Source organism: Physeter macrocephalus, chromosome 6, assembly GCF_002837175.3.
Source record: "Physeter macrocephalus isolate SW-GA chromosome 6, ASM283717v5, whole genome shotgun sequence".
Taxonomy (NCBI): domain Eukaryota; kingdom Metazoa; phylum Chordata; class Mammalia; order Artiodactyla; family Physeteridae; genus Physeter; species Physeter macrocephalus.
In genome coordinates, this window is record NC_041219.1 from 58,774,451 (window position 1) to 58,798,206 (window position 23,756).

The window sequence follows — 23,756 nt, forward strand, 5'->3', positions numbered from 1 at the left end:
GAATCGCGTTACGCAACAACTTCCGTTTACGCTACTTCCGCGAGAGTTCCGCTGGGTTCCTGAGATTAACCTCCGGTGCCGCGGGTCCGGGAAGCCATGTTGAAACCTGGAAACGGTGAGTTTGCGCGACTCACCATCTTGGGTAAGGGCAAGGGTGGCCTCCAAGTGAGTGATTCCGGTTAAGGAGCTCTGCATCCCCGAGAAGCGAGGAGGGAAAGCGCCATCTTGCTCCGGGCAAGGGCCCGCAGTGCTCTGGGAGGGTGCCGACCTTCGTGAAGTCGGGCGAGTTTCTTTCTTCCAAGAGTCACTTTAAGACGTGTCTTAGGAACCGTAGTTTCTAAGCAGAAAGGGGGAATCCGCCCGTCGGTATTCCCAAATTGGGTACCTACAAAAAGTGTATGACCCAGGCGTAGACAGACATGGTGGATTTTAACCTTACAGAGTCCAAACTTCAAAAATGGCCACCCAGCCTGATCCATTGCCTTATAACACCTTTTCATCGTAGAGTTTCGAGAACGGCACCTCTTGAAATAGTCTGCCACACTTTCAGTGTGTATTCTGGTTATCTTTTTGGAAATTTTGCCCGTGTTAAACTGTAAATGGGATCAACTCATTCCTGACCCATTGGGAAAGCACCCTGAACTATTTAATAGACAGTATTTGCTCCCAGTCTTATTATAATGATAGATTCTACTGTCTCCATAAACATATGCCTCGTACACTCCAAAGGTAAACTTGCCACCACTCCATCACTTAATTGATTTAAGTAGCACAGACAGCAAATGGAAAACCGAGATACCAACTCAAGGCTGTCTGACTACAACAGCAGTGATCTTCACCACTTCATTATGTTGACTGGTTGGAAACCTGTCTCTAATTTGTCTACCCTGCGTAGCAAAGTGATATCTTAAAATTCAAAGAGAATCATAATATCTAGCCCTTATGAGGAGGTGGGGAATCAGCTACTCTCGTAAGGTAATTTGGTACAGCATTTCTGAAGGTAAATTTAGAATTGATCAGAATATTGTAGGTAACCTTCAATGTAGCAAATCCACTAACAGCTATTTTAGAGACGTTTTTAATGTGTGCAAAAAAGTATGTACAATAATGTTTATTACAGCATTGTAATAGTGAAAATGGAACAACATGAATGTCTATCAACAGAAAATGGGTAATGGCATATCCATTACTATAGGATGTTTTGAGGTGTTTGTGTGTATAATATATAGAGTAAATAAATAAGTATAGGTATATAGATATTAAGGCCATAAAAGAGATCCAAGATTTTTTTTTAAAGCAGACATTCACTTAAAATTTCAGTAATCCTCAACTACTTAAGGTTTCCTGAGTTATCCATGGTCTTCATATTCTTCATACCTTTGCATGCATTAAAGCTTCTGTCTTAAACACTCTCCCCTAGCTTGTTAATTTGGCAAACTAATATGGTCACATATCAGCTCAAATTGTACCTCCTCCTGTGACTTTGCCAGGTCCTTTAGATGAACTTTCTCTAATGCTTCCAATTGCTTCTGTTATACATTTTCGTTGTATCTAACGTGTTATTATTCTTCACATATCTCCCACTAAACCATCAGCTTTATAAAGGCAAGAACTTTGCTTTTTCGGCACCCAGCACATTGCCCTTCACATAGTAGGCAGTAATAATTGTTGAATAATACAAGATTTCTGCTTAAGTCCAAAGTCCAATCATTTAACTTATTAACTTGGCCATTTCCCCAAATCCCCCAATGTAAGGACCCTACATATACTTTGCAAAAAATTCACACAATATGAAATTATAAAATGAAACGTGAACTTCCACATCTCTATATTATTAACAACTTTATGCCAACAAATTTAATAACAAATGGTAATTGATGTACACAATTTACCAAAAATAATTCAAGAAGAGATAGAAAATTTGAATAGCCCTGTACCTGTTAAAGAATTTGAATTTATAACTAAAAACCTTCCCACAAAAAAACAAAAACAAACCTCCATGCCCAAAATGTTTCATCATTGATCAAACATTTTAGGAAGAAATAATGTAAATCCCATACAGATGCTCTAAATAAAAAGAAGAGATAAGACACTTTCCAACTAATTTTTATAAGACAATATTACCTTGATACCAAAACCAGAAAAAGATGTTACAAGAAATATATATATATATATGAAACTACAACGAGATAACACAACACACCTAATATAATGGCTTAAAAGAAAACTGACGACAGCAAAAAGTGCTGGCAAGAATATGGAGCAAAAATACAGAGCAACTTTCATACATTGGTAGTGGGGAGTTAAAATGGCACAACCATTTTGGAAAACATAGTTTTGTATTTTCTTAAAAGTTAAATATATCATTTATCACATGACCCAGCATTTTACTCTGAAATATTTACCCATGAGAAACTAAAACATATGTTCACAAAAAGACATATATGCAAATATTCAGAGCAGTTTTTTTTACAGTGGTCAAAAACTAGAAACAACACTAAATGTCTATCAACAGGTGAATGGGTAAACAAATTGTGGTGTATCCCTATAATAATGTCATATTGACATACAATAGTAATAAAATAAATAGAATAGCAATAAAGAGGATCAAATACTAACACTCAGGGGTAACAATTTTAAAAATTGAACTACTAACACCCACAATGACATGGATAGACCTCAAAAACATTATACCGAACAACAACAACAACAAAAAGCCAGGCCCAAGAGTACGTACTGTATGACTCCATTTATATGAAATTTTTAAAAAGACTAATCTACAGGGCTTCCCTGGTGGTGCAGTAGTTAAGAATTCACTGCAACATTGTTTTATCATTTATAACAGTGAGATATTGGAAATACATGTCCATCATTAGGACAAATCAGTTGTGCTGTATTCATATAACAGGATAGTGTAAATAAATAGTGAACATGAATGAACTACTTGCTATGGACAACATGGATAGATCACAAAAACTTAATTTTAGGAGAAGAAAAAAGTAAGTTTAACAAAAGATAAAACAAAATTGTCCATTTGGACAATGTTTAAAAACAGACAAATCTAAAACTGTATTGTTTGGGGGTGTCCAGTTAAATGGCAAAGCCATATTTAAAATGTAAGGAAATGATAAACACAAAATTCCCAGCTGTGGATTCTTGGGAGGTGGGGTTCAGGAAGGTGATTAGAGCAGGCACAGGAGGTGCTCCAGAGATACGGGTAGCATTCTACTTCTAAAACTGGATGGTAAGCTCATGGTAGTCATTTTATTATTATTTAAAATGTACATATTTATTGTAGACACTCTTTCAAATGGATTATATACCTCCCAATAAAATTTAACAGGTGCTATGTGAATCAACTAAGTTTTTAGTTATTGATTTCAACAATAAACATTTTGTATAACAATAATTATTATAATATTACCTGATATTTACATAGCACCTTTAAGATTACAAAGTGTTTTCATATACACTATCTCATTCATTTTTCACAACAGTCTTGCCCATAGGTAGCATTATCCCCATTTTCATTTAAAAAAATTGCTGAGATACAGAAAGTTCATTGACTTGCTCATCCAATATTTAAGTGTCAGGAGAGAAATCCTTACATTTCTGATACAAACATAACAGCTGCTTATACCTTATATTTAAATGTTTACATGAATAATTAGTATTCCTGTGCCTATTGGTTGAATTATAGTAAAGTAGCATTTATTAAGTACTGAGTACTGTTCTGCATGCTTGTGTGCATTATATTATTAATCCTAACAACAGATATGTACTGTTACTATCCTGCTGTGAGATTAAGTAATTATTGTCCACAGTCACAAGTGACAGACATAGATATAAGTGTCTCCAGGCCCGGGTCCTTAACCAATATGCAATTCTTCCCTAACAGCTCTATCCAGAGAATGGACAGAATATACAACTTTTAGCAAGTACAGTAGATCCTCCTCATTCATGGATTCCAATATCTGTGAATTTGCCTATTTGCTTAAATTTATTTGTAACCCCCAAATCAACAGTCACTCCCTAACATGCACAGGGTGGCAAAAAAATTTAAGTCACTAGACTAGTACATCATCAGCTGATGTCAATCCAGGTGGCGCTCTGCCTTCTTGTTTCATCTCTCTTATTGTAAACAAGGATCCTTTACACAGCCTATTTAGTGCCAAGTTTTTCGCATTTTCATACTTTTTGTTGGTGATTTTGCTGTTTAAAATGACCCTTAAGCATAGCGCTGGAGTGCTATATAGTGTCCATAAGCACAAGAAGGCTGAGATATATATGTGCATGAATTATAGTGCTGTTGGCAGAGAGGTCAATGTTGATGAATCAACAATATAAAATAAGGTTTCCCAGGACGACCTTCAAGATGGCGGAGGAGTAAGACGTGGAGATCACCTTCCTCCCCACAGGTACATCAGAAATACATCTACATGTGGAACAGCTCCTACAGAACACCTACTGAACGCTGGCAGAAGACCTCAGACTTCCCAAAGGGCAAGAAACTCCCCCACGTACCTGGGTAGGGCAAAAGAAAAAAGAAAAAACAGAGAAAAAGAATAGGGATGGGACCTGGACCTCTCGGAGGGAGCTGTGAAGGAGGAAAAGTTTCCACACACTAGGAAGCCCCTCAACTGGCAGAGACAGGGGGAAGCTTTGGAGCCACGGAGGAGAGTGCAGCAACAGGGGTGCAGAGGGCAAAAAAATTTGATCATTTGACCAAAATGCAGTGACCAGAGGCTGGCAGAACTCAACCCCATACATCCCCTAGCAGCAGTGGTCCAGTGTCTGCTAATTCAGTGTTCCTGGTGACATTATAGAACATAACTTCCACGAACATGGAGACAGTAGACCAGATTAGCATTCACAGGGCAGCATGGTGGCTAAGAGCATAGGCTCTGGAGGCCAGCTGTCTGGCTCTAAGTCTGCCATTTACATAGTGGTGTGAATTTGGATAACTCATTAGCCTCTTTACATCTCAGTGTCCTTTTTGACAATGAGGTACTAATATTAGTACCTATCTCATCATTGGGGTGTCGTTAGAGTTAAATAACATGCAGCCAATGAAGCACTCAGCACAGTGTCTGGTAGATGTCCCCAACGTGTAAGTTATCACTATTATTAATATTAATTTATATTTGGAACAAGAATAATCATGGTTGTTTAGGTAATTATAAACATAGACACATTCAGTTTTAGAATTTCAGAAGCTGCGCAACAAAGAACATAATAACTAAAAGGGAGTTACCATTCTAACACTATTTTTCCCTAAATGACTGACAAATTTGGCCAGTGTAGAAAAAAACATTCCACCTGAAATGAGTATGCGTGCTACTGTGATTTATAATAGGAAATATATATATCTTGATCTGTGCCCCCGGCTCCTAAAGCCCTTGTAAATTCCTAGGTGATAAGAGCATTAGGAGCATCTTTTGTTCTAGTGTTTGGTCACTGACCCCAGTTTCTGACACAAGGGAAACCCTTGTAATTTCCTGTTGATAGGAGTGTCTTTTGATCCAGTGAGGTGACTGGGTGGGCTCTTGCATGGCTCCTGGATAAGGGCTCTGGAGAGACCAAGCCATGATTAGAAGCTTAGAATTTTCAGTCCCACCCCCCATGCTCTTGAGAAGGGAGAAGGACTGGAAATGAAGTTAATAATTGAACTTGCCTGTGTGATGAAGCCTCCAAAAAATCGCAATAACATGGGGTTGAGAGAACTTCCAGGTTGGTGAACACATCCATGAACCGAAAGGGTGACACACCCCAACCCTACTGGAGACAGAAGCTCCTGCACTCAGGACCCTCCCAGACCTCGCCTTATGTAGCTCTTCATCTGGCTGTTCATCTGTGTCCTTTATCATATCCTTTAATAAACTGGTAAACCTAAATAAGTGTTTCCCTGAGTCTGTGAGCCACTCTAGCAAATAATCGAAGCCAAGGGGAAGAAAGTCATGGGAACCTCTGATTTGTAGCCGAGAGAGAGAGAAGTTGTGGGTAGCCTGGGGATCTACAACTTGCGATTGGCACCTGAAGTGGGGAGCAGTCTTGTGGAACTCAGCCCCTAACCTGTGGGATGTGACGCTATCTCCAGGTGGATAGTGTCAGAATTAAGTTAAATTGTAGGACACCCAGCTGATGTTGCAGAATTGTTTGATGTGGGGGGAAAAACACACACACATTTGGTGACCTCAAGTGTCAGAAGTGAAGTGTCCTGTGTGAAAGTAAAGGAGACACATGGGAGATGGAGACCTGTGGATTTCCCTGCACAGAAGGAAAAACTGGGTGGTTTTCAACCCAACATCATTTTGTATCACCACTTTCTTTGCCCACATTCTAGTGGAAATGAAATGGGGAAGAAAAAGCAAAGGATAAATGAAATGGAGAAGACATTTTCTAAATAATGCACAAATAGGATAGCTAACCTAAAAAATCCATCAAAATTTACTCAAAAATTTATCTACACTTAAAACATTTATGAGAGCCATCTACCCCTCAATAATCCTGAATTCTGTGCCCCCTGCAAAATTTTCTTATGCCTTCTCATTAGATCAGATAAACACAAACTGAAACCTAGTCCCTGGTCCATTTTGAGTTTCATGGAACTAAAGTCACAAAGGGTGTTCATGAAACAGTTTACTTCCCCTTCAATCTCCCTTCCTTGGCTGACTGCCCTGGATACATATTATAATAGAAAATCGATAATCAATAAATCAATAGAAGAAACAAAGTTTGCTAAATTTTCTTTAAACCACTCAGATTTGAATGATTCATCATGCCAAATTTGGCTGGATTCTTTCAAGATCCAGGCATCAATTCATCAGATATTTGTTATTATGATTGGATTAACAGTTTTTTGTTTGTTTTATTTACCTTTCGACTGAATTACTTTAATTTCTGGGTGACTTTGTTCTTCAGTTTGTGCTCTTACTTTGTTTTATTATAACTATGTGCATAATTAGGCAGCTATACTATAGAGAGTAGAGAGTGTGTCAAATCTACATCCTTGAGGGCTATGGGTTAGAATCTGATTCAACAGAAAGGATGTAACTTAACAATGTTAAGGGAACATTCTGTAAATTATTTGCTAAGAGTCCAAGATGGGAGAATAGTTTTGATACGATAGGCAACTGGAAGCCACATTCATTTTTTGACATAATAACTGCTAACATTTATTGAATGCTTATGTGCCAGCAGTGTCTTAAGCGCTTTGCATGTATTAATTTATTTACTCCTAGCAGTCCTATAGAGTAGGTACAATGAATATTCCCCAACTGTCATTGCCCAGCCAGGAAAACAGAAACCATTGTAGGTATTTCAAGCAAGGTATTTAATACAAGGACTTGGTTGCAAAAGTGTTGGAAGGACTAGAGGAATAAAGGGGGAGAAGATAATATAACTTCAGGAAGGTACTTCCCTAAAATTGGAAGAGAAATTCTCACAGGGCTGTAGCAGCTGCTGAAACCAGTAATCCTGCCAGAGCCCACAGTTGCCAGCAGCTGCCAAGGTCACACCTGCCATCTCTGTTACAGAAACCCACCAGAGTTGTCTGCTGCTGAAGGAGCCAGAAAATAAATGATCCCCCTTTCAATCTCTCTCTTTTCTATTTTAATATTTTTAATGTTTATTCTATTTTATGGTTTTTTTCTTTTATTTTTAAAGCATATTTGCAAACTCTGCACAAACTAAATGTCCATCGATGGAGGAATGGATAAAGAAGATATGGTACATATATACAATGGAATATTACTCAGCCATAAAAAATAATGACATAAGGCCATTTGCAGCGACATGGATGGACCTCGAGATTGTCATACTGAGTGAAGTAAGTCAAACAGAGAAAGACAAATATCATATGATATCACTTATATGTGGAATCTAAAAAAATGGTACAAATGAACCTATTTACAAAACAGAAATAGAGTCACAGATGTAGAAAACAAACTTACGGTTACCAGGGGGAAAGGGTGGGGAGGGATAAATTGGGAGATTGGGATGGACATACACACACTGCTATATATAAAATAGATAACTAATAAGGACCTACTGTATAGCACAATGAACTCTACTCAATACTCTGTAACGGGGCTTCCCTGGTGGCGCGGTGGTTGAGAGTCCGCCTGCCGATGCAGGGGACGCGGGTTCGTGCCCCGGTCTGGGAAGATCCCACGTGCCGCGGAGCGGCTGGGCCCGTGAGCCATGGCCGCTGAGCCTGCGCGTCCGGAGCCTGTGCTCCGCAAAGGGAGAGGCCGCGACAGTGAGAGGCCCGCGTACCGCAAAAAAAAAAAAAAAAAAAAAAAAAAAAAAAAAAACTCTGTAACGGCCTCTATGGGAAAAGAATCTAAAAAAGAGTGAATACATGTATATATGTAGAACTGATTCACTTTGTTGTACAGCAGAAATGAACACAACATTGTAAATCAACCATACTCCAATAAAAATTAATCTCAAAAAAAAGAATCAAATGCAATGATTCCCTTTTCTCTTCGCTTCCCAAGAGCACATGAACATGCCCCTCTGGCAGAGCCTAGGCAGACCCTGCCTGAGAGGCAGTCTCGGAAATGCAGTACCCAGGCTTCACTTAGAGAAATAATAAGGAAGAATGGAAATGGGCCTGAGTATCAATAAATAAAACCTGACACAATCCCTGTTTTGCAGGTGAGGAAATGGAAACACAGAGTGAAAAATTCCTGTGCAGCCACACAATTAGTCAGTGGCAGAGCTGGGATTCAAGCTCAGGCTCTCTACGCACCTTCTATTGCTCCCTGTGTGCTTTTTACTCCAGCCAGACCACTTCACCTGTGTCACTCGCTCACGCCGGGCTTACCTCCCCCTTAATGTGTGTTTTCCCCCTACTTGAAATGGGAGAATTATAGATTGTTAGATGTAAAAGAAACCTTAAAGATCACTCGAGCCAACCCTTTAATTTTACATCTAAGAAAAAAATTCTAGGTCAAGCATCCAGCCCAAGGTCAAGTATTTAGTTCTTACTAAAACTAGAACTCAAAATTCCTAATCTAGAGCAGTTTTCACCTCAAGAATGTTCTTCCATGAAAATTTTCCAGCTAATTCTAACCTCCACCAGGTTTCATCAGATTTGTCCTTTGCTAACTAGCCATAGCATTTGTCTCTGTCATCCATAGTTTTTGGCACTTGGTTATTTTTTCATTTAGAGTATAATTATACTTGATCTAATAATGAATCTAATCATTTTTCGTCAAAGTCCTTAAGGACAGAAACTTTGTCACATATTTATTTTTAATTCTCTCAGACAGAGCAGACTAGAGATTATACAATTCTAAAATTTTTATTTTGGCCAAATGACTACAGATTTCCATCATTGAAAATGTAGAATTAATCAGTGACTCATAAAATGTTTTAATATGGCTGTGTTTGCAACATACATTCAAAATTTCACTCTTTCCAGAGCATCTGATCTCTGCTTAGAAACTTATAATTAGATATTAAAAAGGAACAAAACAGAAGAGAATCACATAAATTCCCCCCAAGTTTTCCACATTACACCATAAAACTAGTACTTTATAAGAAGGGACAGAAGCCATCTAGAAATAGGAGCCCTATTCACAAGGTGTTTTCAGTAATTTCCTTCCTGATCTGAAAATCCAAGTAATACAGCTGGAAGTTCTCCAACTGGTTTTTTTGTTGTTGTTTTTTTTTAACATCTTTATTGGAGTATAACTGTTTTACAATGGTGTGTTAGTTTCTGCTTTACAACAAAGTGAATCAGTTATACATATACATATGTTCCCATATCTCTTCCCTCTTGCGTCTCCCTCCCTCCCACCCTCCATATCCCACCCCTCTAGGTGGTCACAAAGCACTGAGCTGATCTCTCTGTGCTATGCGGCTGCTTCCCACTAGCTATCTATTTTACATTTGATAGTGTATATGTGTCCATGCCACTCTCTTCTTCAACTCGTTTTAATTGCTGTATAATCTTTAGAGAAAGAGGAATCAGTAAAACTGGATCCACACCAGAAACAACTTTAAAGACTCAAATTAATTCTTTGAATTATATTCAAAAGCCAACATCCTTTTCAACCAAACTTTCATTCATTCATTCATTGGTGCCCCAGACATGTATTATTCCAGGCATGGTAGCAGGCTGTGGAGATAGGCACAAACTCTTGATCTAGTAGGGCAGAGAGACAGATAAATTATTTTATAGCACTATTAGTGTCTGTCAAATTTCTACCCAGCCTTAAAGCCCAGCTCAAGTGTTATCTCTTCAGTGCATTATCTTCATGTTTGTTTCAGTGAGAACGTCTTTCCCTCTTCCATGTTCCCAGGACTACCCTGCTAGCAGCACTTACTCAATTATAATTATATATTTACATCTTTCATTGCTTCTGCATCTCCTACAGTGCAAAGCATAGTGTCTATATTAAGAGCAGAGTACTTGTTTATGATACTGAACTTAATGATAAAGACCTTACCTTTTGCAAATGGAATAGATACCCTCGCCGCCATTGATGGAAGTGTAAATTGGTGGAGTCTCTTTAGTGGGAAATGCCATACCTTTCAAAAATGTAAATTCACATACATAGATTTAGCAATTACAGTCCTAGGAAACTATTCTACAGAAATTTTCATAGATGTGTAAAATGCAAGAGTACTCATTGAAACATTGTTTATAACTGCTTTAAAATTTGATAAAAACAGAATATCCATGAAAAGGGGAATAATTGACTAAATGGTATAATATAGAATAATTTAAAAAGTATGATGTGGGGACTTCCCTGGTGGTCCAGTGGTTAAGACTCCACACTTCCACTGCAGGGCGTACAGGTTCGATCCCTGGTCGGGGAACTAAGATTCCCACATGCCCTGAAATGGCCCCAAAAATAATAATAATAAAGATAGTAAAAGTAAACAGCTTGTCATCTCCTTCTAGAGAAGTCCCATAATTCTTGAAGAACCTGCCCAGACCTTATTTCTACCTTAAGACTTTCCTAGATTGCCCCAGGCTAAATATACCCCTACATGTTATTTTCTACTCTTTTACTTCTACTGCTATTTCTACCATTATAGTCTGAATTGTATTACAGGTGTTTTTTGTTGTTGTTGTATGGGTACATATTCTCACCAGACTCTGAATCTCTAGAGATTAGAACATAGTTTAATTCATCTGATTTTTGCACAACACACTTCTTTGACACATATTAAGCATATAAGAGATGTTACTTGATTCATTACATGGGGTTGTGCCTGCACATTCCCCCCAGTTACCCCCCACCCCCACTCTCACATACCATAGAATCATTTTTGTGCATTTCCAAAACAAAGCAAATCCAAAAACCTATAAAGTGGGAAGCTGATGTAAAAAGTACTCTCTCTCTAAGCATACTCTGTGTCCTGCAGAAAGTTTTTGAGAGCCATGCTCTCCCACTTCTGTTTTTCTTACTTTTCTTATTTGAAACATTTAAAAATGACTCACTTTGGGCTTCCCTGGTGGCGCAGTGGTTGAGAGTCCGCCTGCCGATGCAGGGGACACGGGTTCGTGCCCCGGTCCGGGAGGATCCCACATGCCGCGGAGCGGCTGGGCCCGTGAGCCACTCACTTTGAAACTCTTCCTGTGGAGTCAGATAGTTGTCAAAAGTGTTGGGTTTAATTCATCATCAGAAACGAAGAGAGAGAGGAAAGAGGAGGTGCTCAGCAAATTTCCTAAACATACTTAACTGTGGTCAAGACAGGACTCGTGGAGACCTCCAGATCCATGCTGAAGTCTTCAGCTACTATCTCGGGTTTTGGGTAAGGAAACCTAGATCCACCTGAGGACTTGTGCCCAGCTTGTTTTGCTCATTATTGATAATGGTTTGAGGGTCATTATTTTCTATTTCCCCTTATTCCTTCGCCAACTTTTATTTATTTTGCTTTATTCCCATGTCCACCTTTTTCTTTTTCTAAATATTCCACATTCTATTTATCTTTGTTCTTAGTATTTTCATTCTGGAACTAATATTGAATTTTTACATCATTTTTCCCTCTCTTAAACTGGCTGTTCCAGCTTTCTCCAATAGTTTTGTTTTCCAAATCATCGATTGCCTATTTTTTCTTTTTTAAAAAAATAAATTTATTTATTGTATTTATTTATTTTTGGCTGCATTGGGTCTTTGTTGCTGTGTGTGGGCTTTCTCTAGTTGCAGCAAGCAGGGGCTACTCTTCACTGCGGTGCGCAGGCTTCTCCTTGCGGTGGCTTCTCTTGTTGCAGAGCACAGGCTCTAGGCGCGTGGGCTTCAGGTGGGCTCAGTAGTTGTGGCTCACGGGCTCTAGAGCGCATGCTCTAGAGTAGTTTTGGCACATGGGCTTTGTTGCTCCGCGGCATATGGGATCTTTGCAGACCAGGGCTCGAACCCGTGTCCCCTGCATTGGCAGGCGGATTCTTAACCACTGCACAACCAGGGAAGCCCCTGCCTATTTTTTCTTAATATATATATTTTTTTCCTCATTCCATTTCTCTTATTTATTTATTTTGCTCATTCCTTATTGCTACTGATTCTGTCATCATATCATTAGTTCTGATTCTGGAATCTATTTTTCTTTCCCTATCTTAGTAGAATGTTGGTTTCAGGATTTTACTTATCTTTTTAATTACTGGTTGGCCAATTCAGTATTGAAAACTGATAAAAAAAAATGTAGAGGTACTTTTCAGCCAAAACACTTGTCGAAATATAAAATGTTATCTTGCCCAGAAAGATTTTTAAGATTCTGATTCATATATACTTTCATTTCAAGACAGATACTATGTAATATTTAAAATATAGCTCACACCAGATGACTCAATTTCTTTGTATTGGAATTTTGCTCTTTTCAATCTTTATCACTTCCTTATTATTCTTTATTATTGTGCGGCTCTTGGTGCCTTTCCCTTTATTAGCAATACCAAAGGCTTTTCAGTTATGTGATTATTTGTAGTAAAAAGAGTATTGGCCTGACAGTCATTGGACTTAGGTTTGACAACTCTCCTAGTTGTGAATATGTAAAAGTCCCCTAATTTGCTGAGTTTCAGTGTCCAAAACTACAAAATAAAACTAGAGACAAGAAGAGATGATTACTAACTTTCCTTTCAGTCCTAGAATTATATGACTCTATCGGTCTCTCAATATTTTATGGGTCTATGCGTGAATATGTGTGTAGGACAGTGGATCAGGGTAGGTGCCACATACAACAGCGAAGGAAGTGACCCTGACAGGACTTGAATATTGGAATAAGCAAGGTTACCGAAAGGAGAATGAGAATCACTTCTTCTTTTTTAGTATTTTGTTGTCTTAGTTATTTTAACTTCTGCTAATCCCTATGGCAGCTTGTAGTTAACTCAGCAGAACAGCTTCAAGTCACACAAGTATTTTGGACTTCTACAAAAGGAAACTAAAAATGCTGTTATAGGCAGTAAGAATTAGGAACTGGAAAACAAAAAAGGAAGTTAGAAGAGACAGCATCCTTACTGGATTAAATGGATAAGAATAAGAATTTTTCACTTAGTTGAAAAAGAAAAAAAGTTAACCCCCAAAATGAGCATCTATCCATTCAAGTAATCTTTAATTGTGCTAAATTCTGTGGAATGAGCATTTAGGAACAAGATTCTTTTTTTACCATTATGAAACTTAAGGCCAGAATGATAGATAAGACAGCCACAAAAAGAATTATAATACAAGATGAAATGCATCATTGCACAGAGAATATGAAAAGAAGTTCACCCCACACACACACCCAAAAATAGGAGGCTGAAGAAATAAATTATGACTGGGATTATAAGAGAAGTTTCAAGGAAGATATATTTGAGCTTGATCTTAAAGAATGGCTAGGATTTCAACAGATAGAGATTAAGAATGGAGGCAAGAGGAGGTTAAGGTGGAGGATATAATTCCATATAGAAGTAAACAGCACTAGCCAAGGAATAGAAAAAGGTATTGACTTGGAATAGTGAGTTGTTCAGGAAAGCTATAAAGTAGGGTATGTTTATGGGAATGTTGAAAATCAGGGAAGGGTAATGTCAAGGCCAAGAGAAGAAAGTGTTTAGAAGCCAGTGTATCAAATGACATGGATATTGTGGAGGATAAAGACAGAGAAAAAGATGCTTGGGTTTGTTATCTAGAGTTAGTTTTAGCAGCATGATGGGGCAGAAGACCAATTACAAAGGGTTGTGAAGTGAGTGGTGAGAAGAACAGACCCCAAAACAAGCCCGTATCCTTGAAAAAGAGAAACAATGCTACATTAAGAGACTTAAGAAACATCCTGATGCAGTGTAATCCTAGACTGGATATAATTGTTGACAAATCAGGTATAAAGGATTATTTGGGGGACAGCTGGAAAAAATGGATAAAGTCTGAGTATTCCTTAAGGTACAATCTTACTGTATAACGTGGAGACTGCTAACTGATAAAAGTGATAAAATAAAGCAGTTTATATAAAACAATATGCATTTACACCCATGTTCATAGCAGCATTATCCACAATAGCTACAATGTGGAAGCAACTCAAATATCCATCGACAGATGAATGGATAAACAAAATGTGGTACATCCATACAGTGGAATATTATTCAGTCTTAAAAAGGAAGAAAATTCTGACACACACTACAACATGGATGAAACTTGAGGACATTTTGCCAAGTGAAATAAGCCAGTTACAAAAAGACAAATGCTGTAGGGTTACATTTATATGAGGTATCTAGAGGAGTCAAATGCATAGAAACTGAAAGTAGGATGGTGATTGCCAGGGGTTGCGGGGAAAGGGAAGTGAGGAGTTGTTTTCTAATAGGTATAGAGTTTCGGGTTTACAAGATGAGAAAGTTTCAAAATTGGCTGCACAATAATGTAAATATTCCTAACACTACTGAACTGTACACTTAAAAATAGTTAAGATGGTAAGTTTTACGTTATATGTATTTCACCACAATTAAAAAAAAATTTAAACCAATATGCACAGTATAATCTAATTTTGTTAAATTTTGCTTAACAAAAAATATACATACATATAGTATACATGTATGTATGTGAAAAAAGATCCAGAAGGATGTAAATTAAGATACTAAAATAGTAATCCCTGACTAGTGGTATATGACATTTTTATTTTCTTATTTTTACTTGCTTAAGTTTTCTAAGTTTCTTCATGAATGGTTTCTTTTTTTGTTTTGTTTTGTTTTGTTGGCCATGCCAAGTGGCTTGCGAGATCTTAGTTCCCCGACCAGGGGTGGAACCTGCACCCCTTGCAGTGGAAGCATGGGGTCGTAACCCCTTGACCGCCAGGGAATTCCCTATCTCCATGAATGATTTCTGTTTCTGCAATAATCAAGCTATTTTTCTCAAGTTATACTCATAAAAAACAAATAAGAAAGAAATGATGAGTGGTAAGGAAATCAACGCAAAGAGGGAAAACAACTCCTGATAAATTTGACAGCAAAAGGAAAAAATGAGGTTGTATCTAAAAGACATAACGGAGGGAATTCCCTGGTGGTCCAGGGGTTAGGATTCTGAGCTTTCACTGACAAGGGCCTGGGTTTGACCCCTAGTCGGGGAACTAGGATCCCACAGGGGGTGCAGGGCACGGCCAAAAAAGAAAAAAATTTTTTTAATTTTATTGACGTATAGTTGATTTACCATGTTGTGTTCATTTCTACTGTATAGCAAAATAACTCAGCTATAAATATATATATATATTCTTTTCCATTATGGTTTATCACAGATATTGAATATAGTTCCCTGTGCTCTACAGTAGGACCTTGTTTATCCATCTTATATATATTAGTTTGCATCTGCTAATCCCAAACTCCCAATACTCCCCTCCCCCACCACCCCCTTTGGCAACCACAAGTCTGTTCTCTGTGTCAATACAGTAGATTTTAAATTGTCTTTCAGAGAATGTTTTTGTGTAATCCAATGTGAAGTCAGAAAATAAAACTAAAACAGTGTGAGGGTCTTTGTGACTCTACATCTTTATGTGGGGAGGTTAGAATTCTAAGACTATGCATTTTTTTAAAGATAGTTTTAACAATTTTGTTTATCTTTTTATAAAAGTTTAGCAATGGAGTCTTTCTCTGCTGAGACCAATTCAACTGACCTACCATCACAGCCCTGGGATGAACCCCAGGTAATTCTCTCCATGGTCATTCTCAGTTTCACTTTCCTACTGGGATTGCCAGGCAACGGGCTGGTGCTGTGGGTGGCTGGCCTAAAGATGCAACGAAGTGTGAGCACAGTTTGGTTTCTCCATCTCACCTTGGCTGACTTTCTCTGCTGCCTCTCCCTGCCCTTCTCCCTGGCTCACTTGGCTCTCCAAGGACACTGGCCCTACGGCTGGTTCCTATGCAAGCTCATCTCCTCCATCATCGTCCTCAACATGTTTGCCAGCGTCTTCCTGCTGACCGCCATTAGCCTGGACCGCTGTCTTTTGGTACTCAAGCCAATCTGGTGCCAGAATCATCGCAACGTGGGGACGGCCTTCACTATCTGTGGATGTATCTGGGTGGTGGCTTTTGTAATGTGCATACCTGTGTTCATATACCGGGAAACGTTCACTATAGACAACCATAGTATGTGTGGCTACAATTTTGGTCTCTACAGATCAATAGATTATTCAGACTTCAACTTTGATCTACTGGAAAATGGGTCTCTTGACAACTCCATTGTTGAGCTGCCTGAAGAAATGGATGATAGGTTAGATTCTTTCTCTCAACAAACAAATGATTGTCCCTCGGCAGCCACCGCTGGCCTCCGTTCTCAAATATTTCAAAGAACTTCTGGACATTCACTCCCTACGGATTCAGCTAGATTATCTGTTCAACATCCATATTATAATGTATTTAAACCAGCTGATGAGTTCTCAGCTACAATCCCCAGTGATTTTCCCATTGAAGATCACAGAACTAACCCACTGGAGAACTCTGATGCTTTTCTTCCTGCTGATTTAGACCTTTTCTCTAGTGCCTCCGGCAACTCCTTATACACATCGGAGCTATTGGAAGAGTTCCAGGATGATGATTTAGGCCAATTTGCATATGGCCATCAAGTGCCAACACCCCAGGTAGCAATAACCATCACTAGGCTAGTGCTGGGTTTCCTGTTACCCTTTATCCTCATGGTGGCCTGTTACAGCCTCATTATCTTCCGAATGCGTCGGAGCCGCTTCACCAAGTCTCGGAGCAAAACCTTGAGAGTGGCTATGGTGGTGGTGGCTGTCTTCCTTGTCTGCTGGGCTCCGTACCACGTTGTTGGAGTCCTCTTACTGTTTGTTGACCCAGAAACTCCCTTTGGGGAAGCTCTGTTGTCCTGGGACCATGTGTCTCTTGCTTTAGCATCTGCCAATAGTTGCTTCAATCCCTTCCTCTATGCCCTTCTGGGGAAAGATTTTAGGGAAAAAGCAAAACAGTCCGTGCAGGGAATTCTGGAGGCAGCTTTCAGTGAGGACTTGACACACTCTACCAGCTGCCCCCCAAACAAAGTCTCTTTGGAAAAAAACAGTATCGGTACAGTTGTGTGAAAATATGGAGCAGTTGACCCAAGCAGAGGTTCTCAGGCATTTACCCAGTGCATCATATTTCTACAAAGACGACAGGTGGGCAGCAGGGGATTTCAGAAACGGTCAGAAAATGAATCCAGAGGGTCTTAAAGTGTGGTCCCAGACTAGTGGCATCGGTATCACCTGGAAAGTTGATAGAAATACAAATTCTCCAGCCCCACCAGAGACTTGCTGAATCAGTCTCTGAGGGTGGGGCTCAGACAGTGTTTTCACAAGCTCCCTTGTTTCGGATGAATGCTAAATTTGGGAAGCATTGTAAAAATTAGTCTATTTCTATCTCAAACAAAGCCACGTGAAATAAATGCGAAGGCAATCTCCTTTAAAATGTTTCCATCATTAAATTTCTTTCTAATTTCCTTCCAGATTCAAGTTAAAACCATTTCTCCTAGTCCTACCTGAGTGAAAGGTGATCATTTATTCTATGGCTTTGTTGTGGTGATGGTGGTAGTGATAGTTTTAAATGAAAAAAAAAGAAAAAGGTGCAAGAAGAAAGTCTATAAAAACAAGGAGTTATGAGTCTGAGTCTGGAGCAGAGTACAATGCCAGATGCCTGCAACTTGGAATACTCCTGGATACAGGACGTAGGAATTCTGAGTTTCCATTATTACAACTAAATAAGCATCTATTGTGTAAAGAGACTACTTAGGCATCTAAAGACTTTCTCATGAAACAGTACGTGAGCCGCAGTTCAGTTCGGGGAGTTCTCTCTTCCCTCTGTTTGCTCTATCTGCCTATTGATAGGATCATCTATCTTTCATTCCTTTTCTTAAGCTCCTTAATTCCCTTATTCCTCCCCTGCCTCTAAATCTTCTAACAGACTTTATGCCTCTAATAACCAATAGTTTCACTAGATGCAAATTACTCCCCTCCTCTAGCTCCACATAGTACTTTCCAAGAAACTCATTTCAAATGAAAGGAGAAAGACGGTGGAGGATAGGGCAGCTATTCTTGAATTCACTGCAATATAACTGAGTACCCTCTGGGCACGTTATCCAACTTTAAAAGAAAACATGACTGTAGGTGTGTATCTTTCATGCCAAAATTACCAGATATATCTTCGGGTTTTTTTTAAAGTAACCTTTATCTTTACCAAAGTAATACACGCACATAACTGAAAGAGAACCTAAGGCTTATAATGAAATCTAACGGGTTTCCTGCCCCACTCTGCCCATTCACCATGATATTTCAAAGTCATGACCTTATGCTGCTAGTTTTTGTAGACGTGATAAAATGACTTCTCCTTTTGAAAGATGACGATTTTTATCCAAACACATTCATATTTTTTGTTTATTCAGCATCCCAATATTCATCACTCATCACCCTTTAATTTGTTCATCATCACACATTTTCTTCTACTTTGTCGACCCATTCCAACCCCCTTCTCTTTTTCTTTCATTTTTCTCTGTATATAAAGTTTTATGTGTTAAACCTCTAATAAATGCTCAGGTTTTGTTTGTACTACAACATAGCCTCATCTGCATACAGCGATTTAATCTGAAAACTAGAAAATGAGATGTCTTAGACTTTACAAGGCACTATCCTTTGTTCAGTGGTTGAAGGGCGGGTCTGGACTACAAATAAGTTATAAAGTAAGTATTATGTGGAAAAATTTCAAATCACTAGGCATGCTTTCAGTTGTGCAGTAATGATATCTGACATGATGGGAGATTTGCCATGCTACCTTCCAATTTAATCTGATCATATATTTGATGTGAATAAATGCTTTCTTTCTGAATGTTTCCTTGCAAGGCTGAGAGATTCATGGATCCTTTTGTTTGACCCTCAGAATATATCATAATCTCTAAACATATGGCAAATATAAATCTCATAGTGGGTAGCTGTAGGCTTGCTATAATGATGATTAGCTGGGCTTCTGGAAATCCCAACATTTCTCACGGGACCCTGGGTATAAGTCCTTAACTTCTAGGGTTACTGTATAGGATACCAGGGTGAATGATTCTGGCATAGTTATAAAGATTCAATAGTTCAATAGTTGACATTTCTGGACTCCTTTTGAGAGTTCTATTTACCCTGGAAATGTATTCTGAAGAAATCTCTACAATTGGAATTCCCTCATTTCCAATGAAAAACCCTGGCGAGTACCTGTAAGTGTTCACTGGAAGTCCCAGAGGGGGACCCAAGTCCTCCTCAAATTGTAGTATCATCTTTAATCTTTAAAATATCCCAGAATGCAAGCAAGATGGCTTAGCCCACACATCAAGCCGCAAGGGGGGGGACTGCCTCTCCCAACAATATTTCACTATATTTAATAGCATTTGAAAAAAAGAATGTTAAAGGCATGCTTTTAATTCTTTTTTCCCATCAATCTTACCAAAAATGTCAGGGTCAACTAATCAAACCCAGTGAGGGGTGGTGAGGAGGGGCACTAGAAGACAAATGCTTTCACATTTCTCTTTTCCTACCCTGGCAAAAACAAATTTAAGACCAGCGCCAGGAAGATAAAACCATGAACATTCTTTTTTTTTTTTTTTATTAAGAAAGCATGCAAACAACAACAACTTGTGAGACCATACATGCCCCGCCCCAGCCTGCACCAATGCAAAGCATTATGGGTGGTATGAAGGACTCACCAAACCAGAAACATGGGGGTTGAAGAGAGAAAGGCAGGGATGGGTGGATCAATACCAAAGAATTGCTCCTTCCGTCCCTCTCCTCCACTTCCTCTCTTACTTCCTCTTTTAGGCAGTGAGCTCCTGCAGTTTTGCACACATCACCCAAGACAACAACGACAAAACTTTCACGGCCAGCAACGCTGGACCAACAAGACAAAGTAGGATTCTTTCCATTTCATGGAGGGGAGGGGAAACCAAGGCCCAAAGAGGGTCAGGTTTGTCCTGTGCCATTTAGCAAGGCTGGGTTTAGTGGAGAGGAGCTAAAATCCCAGAAGGCCTGACGGCCAATCTCCAGCCCTAGCCCCAGACTTCGGTTACTCTGGCTGCCTGCCAGAGTTCTTAATGACCCTCGTTTTCAGAAGACACAGATGAAATATAAACAAGAGACATTTACATGTCTGATTTAGTCTACCCTTGCAAATCCTGTATGGATCTGGGTAGAAAAGGGGTTTAGAAAAGAGTGATGATTTGTCAAGGGGGAATCTTAGGGAGAACAGATGGGAAGTTGTATGTAGGAGGCACCTTGACTGGAAGGATAAGGAAGACACGCCTCAGATAAGGACACCGGGCAAAGGCGTGTCACCACCCTCAAGAGAAATTCTCCTTTTCCCAAGGGGAAATCTTACGGCATACATCAACCCCGCTAACTGCGCTCCGCCACCGTGGGGGACTCACACCGCTCGCACCCCTACTTCTTACAAAGAACTTCAAAGAAATAAAGTGCTGTTTAGTTAACTGCCCTTTCTTGCCCCCTGACTTCAGCCTCACTGGACGTCTCCAACAAGCTCTCATATAGAATCCCTTACAAAGAAAGGAAGGGGCGGATGAGGGGGGAAAGCAGGAGAGCAGAAAGCATGGGTAAATAAAAGAATATGAACACAGAGCAGAAATCACAGAGAGAGCGGCCTTGTCCATTCCGTACATTGTGTCCTGCAGCTTTGAGAAAGTGAACATTCAGCAAAATAAAAACGGAAGTAAAACTGTTCTTCCCTCTCATAACTAAAATTCAATGATTAATATCAAATATACACTAAGTACTCTGCAGCAATAAATCATGGCCACTTCTTGTTAAAGGAGGTAAGTTATCCCTGTACCTTTCTCTGGGGGGGGGGGGGGTCTCCCTTGGCCCTCATGGAACTCTTTGCTTTAGGTTACTTATTCCCCTCTACCAATTTCCCTTCACCCCTCAAAAGCCTAATTGCAAAAGCTTCAGCCCCAATGATCCGGATTCCAAGAGAAGCATTTGCCTACATTGTGAAATAACTGAAATATTCTCCACCCATGTCTATGCCAGCTCCCCTCTCCTCCCTGCACCCTCCTGCCACCAGTACTGTAGGTTTGGTTCTGCCATGATGGGTGGGCAAGAGATTCCCATCTTGCCCTAGGACATGGTGAGACTACAAGGAATAATGGGTTACTCTCCTTTCTTGAGAATGCCAGAAAATGGGGGAAGAAAATACCATGGGTGGCAGAGTTGAGCAGACAACTGAAGGAGGACAAAATAATATTTGCTGAATGAGATAAGGGGGTGAAAGGATAATTGGTAAATGCAAATAAAAGCCACAGTTAATTTCCAGAGAAAATGATGTTTAAAAAGTCAAAATGGTTCAATTGAAACCATCTCCAAAAAGCTGAACCTATGCTGAAGAGCTGTCCTCATTTCCACCAGAGAAGCAGAGATCTGGCTAAGCCCGACTCTATCTCCTACAGAGAACAGGCCAGGAATAAGCCAATGGCAGTTTATCTGACAGAGTAGCACAGACGCAGTTTCTGACTGTTTTATATTCCATCACCCCTCTACGATATTCTACCCGACCCAACCCAGACCTCTTATTCCACTAGGATTTTATTGCCGTCACCATCACTCTTACCCTTGATGGGGTAAGAGGATCAGAAGTAGGATTGGAGAAATAAAGGGACACGGAAGAGCTCAGAGGACAAAATTAGCACCATTGAGTAAACCTGCAAATTCATGGTTGCCAAGCAGTGTTTTAGATCCCTTCTACTTGATAATGTGGCTTCTCCAGTCCTGGATCGAACGGATATCCACAGAAAACAATGTGGGGCTGAAAGGCAGGACTAGCGCTGACTTTCCCAAAACGAAAGGGAAATCAAAGTTTGAGACCTTTCTCTGCGGCGCTCATGGCCTCACCTTCCAGCCAGATGATTTTAAATTAGCAAGAGGTGGACGTGGTCCATGGTGGAGGGACAGGAGACCGGAGACAGCATATAACCAATAATAAGAATAATAATATAATAAGAATAATAATAAAAGAATTAGGAAAAAAACAAGAAGGAAGAGGAAGAATGAGGCAGAAAAGAGGGGGTTATCTTCGGCAGCATCTTGCGGTGGCTTCTCTGGCAGAGAAAGAAAAAAAAAAAAAAAAAAAGAGGATATATATCTATATATAGGCAAGGGCGGAAGGGATGGGCTGGGGCTGTGCTCTCCCCACTGCCAGACTTCACCACCCAGCCCCGGGCTGATGGCCGGGCTCTCAGATGCACTAGGTAATCAAGTCCCAGTCGAAGTCATCGGGGATCTCCTCATTGGCCCCAGGAGGTGGAACTGGTGGCCGAGGGACCATGTGGTGTGCTGTGGGAAGAGAGAAGGAGATTAAAAGGAGAGTGGATGCGAAGCCGTTCTATCCATCTCGATGGACGGTGTTCAACCCCAAACACCACCATGGGGAAGGTCTGGGGAAACTATGGTCCTTATCGGCCCAGAGTTATTTTTGTTTCCGGCCACCACTTCAGTGAGATCTCAGGAAAGACTCAGAGTAAACTAGGCCACGTGGCAATGTCACAGTACGCAGCCATTAAAAATTATACTCATGGGGACTTCCCTGGAGGTCCAGTGGTTAGGACTCTGTGCTTTCACTGCCGAGGGCCCAGGTGTGATACCTGGTCGGGGAACTAAGATCCTGCAAGCCACGATGCGCGGCCAAAAAACAAACAAAAAAAGAAAAACAAAACTATACTTATGAAGACTACGTAATAATGACAAAAAAACATACAGAATATACTATTACATGAAATAGCAATACAGAAATTTATATATAAATCACACGGAGAAGGAATACACGGACAAAGAGCTGAACATCACCTCCCAAATTGAAAACACTGTGGTTAGGCAGCATGATAACTGATTTTTCTCAAATGCATTTAAAGGTGAAGGATCTGTTCGTTTTGTAGTATTTATGGCAATTTACGGTCTCCCCACCTACTCTCACCATCAGAGGTAGTTCAATCCCAGAACCCTGATACTAGAGGTCAGGAAGACAAGAAAGCAGACGTGAGCACAGAGCAGGTACATTTGCATAACATGTTCCCATCATTTGTCTGAGTGTATCTCCCACCTAGATTCCAAAGCTAGGCATAAATGTTCTACACGTCTACCTTTTGTTTATAGCCATGCTTCTACTTCCTTTCATCACTGCAGGCACGAGCTCATTTTTTTTTTTTTTTTTTGTGGTATGCTGGCCTCTCACTGTCGTGGCCTCTCCCGTTGCGGAGCACAGGCTCAGCGGCCATGGCTCACGGGCCCAGCCGCTCCGTGGCATGTGGGATCTTCCCGGACTGGGG

At 39.9% G+C, this 23,756-nt stretch overlaps 2 protein-coding genes across 2 annotated transcripts in view; one reads left to right on the top strand and one right to left on the bottom strand.

Annotated features, from left to right (window-relative positions):
* Nucleotides 1–28: 28 nt before the first annotated feature.
* C3AR1 (complement C3a receptor 1) lies at nt 29–19,308 on the top strand. The gene is made up of 3 exons (XM_007118834.4): nt 29–115; nt 7,666–7,828; nt 16,041–19,308. The coding sequence occupies exon 3, from the start codon at nt 16,048–16,050 to the stop codon at nt 17,500–17,502; it is 1,455 nt and encodes a 484-aa protein (XP_007118896.1). The 5' UTR covers nt 29–115; nt 7,666–7,828; nt 16,041–16,047; the 3' UTR covers nt 17,503–19,308.
* Nucleotides 19,309–20,022: 714 nt separating this feature from the next.
* Nucleotides 20,023–23,756, bottom strand: part of FOXJ2 (forkhead box J2) — a 20,963-nt gene continuing 17,229 nt past the window's right edge. The window contains exon 12 of the mRNA XM_055085714.1: nt 20,023–22,767. Coding sequence (XP_054941689.1) covers nt 22,679–22,767 — 89 coding nt within the window. The 3' untranslated portion in view covers nt 20,023–22,678. The remainder of the gene's footprint in view (nt 22,768–23,756) is intronic.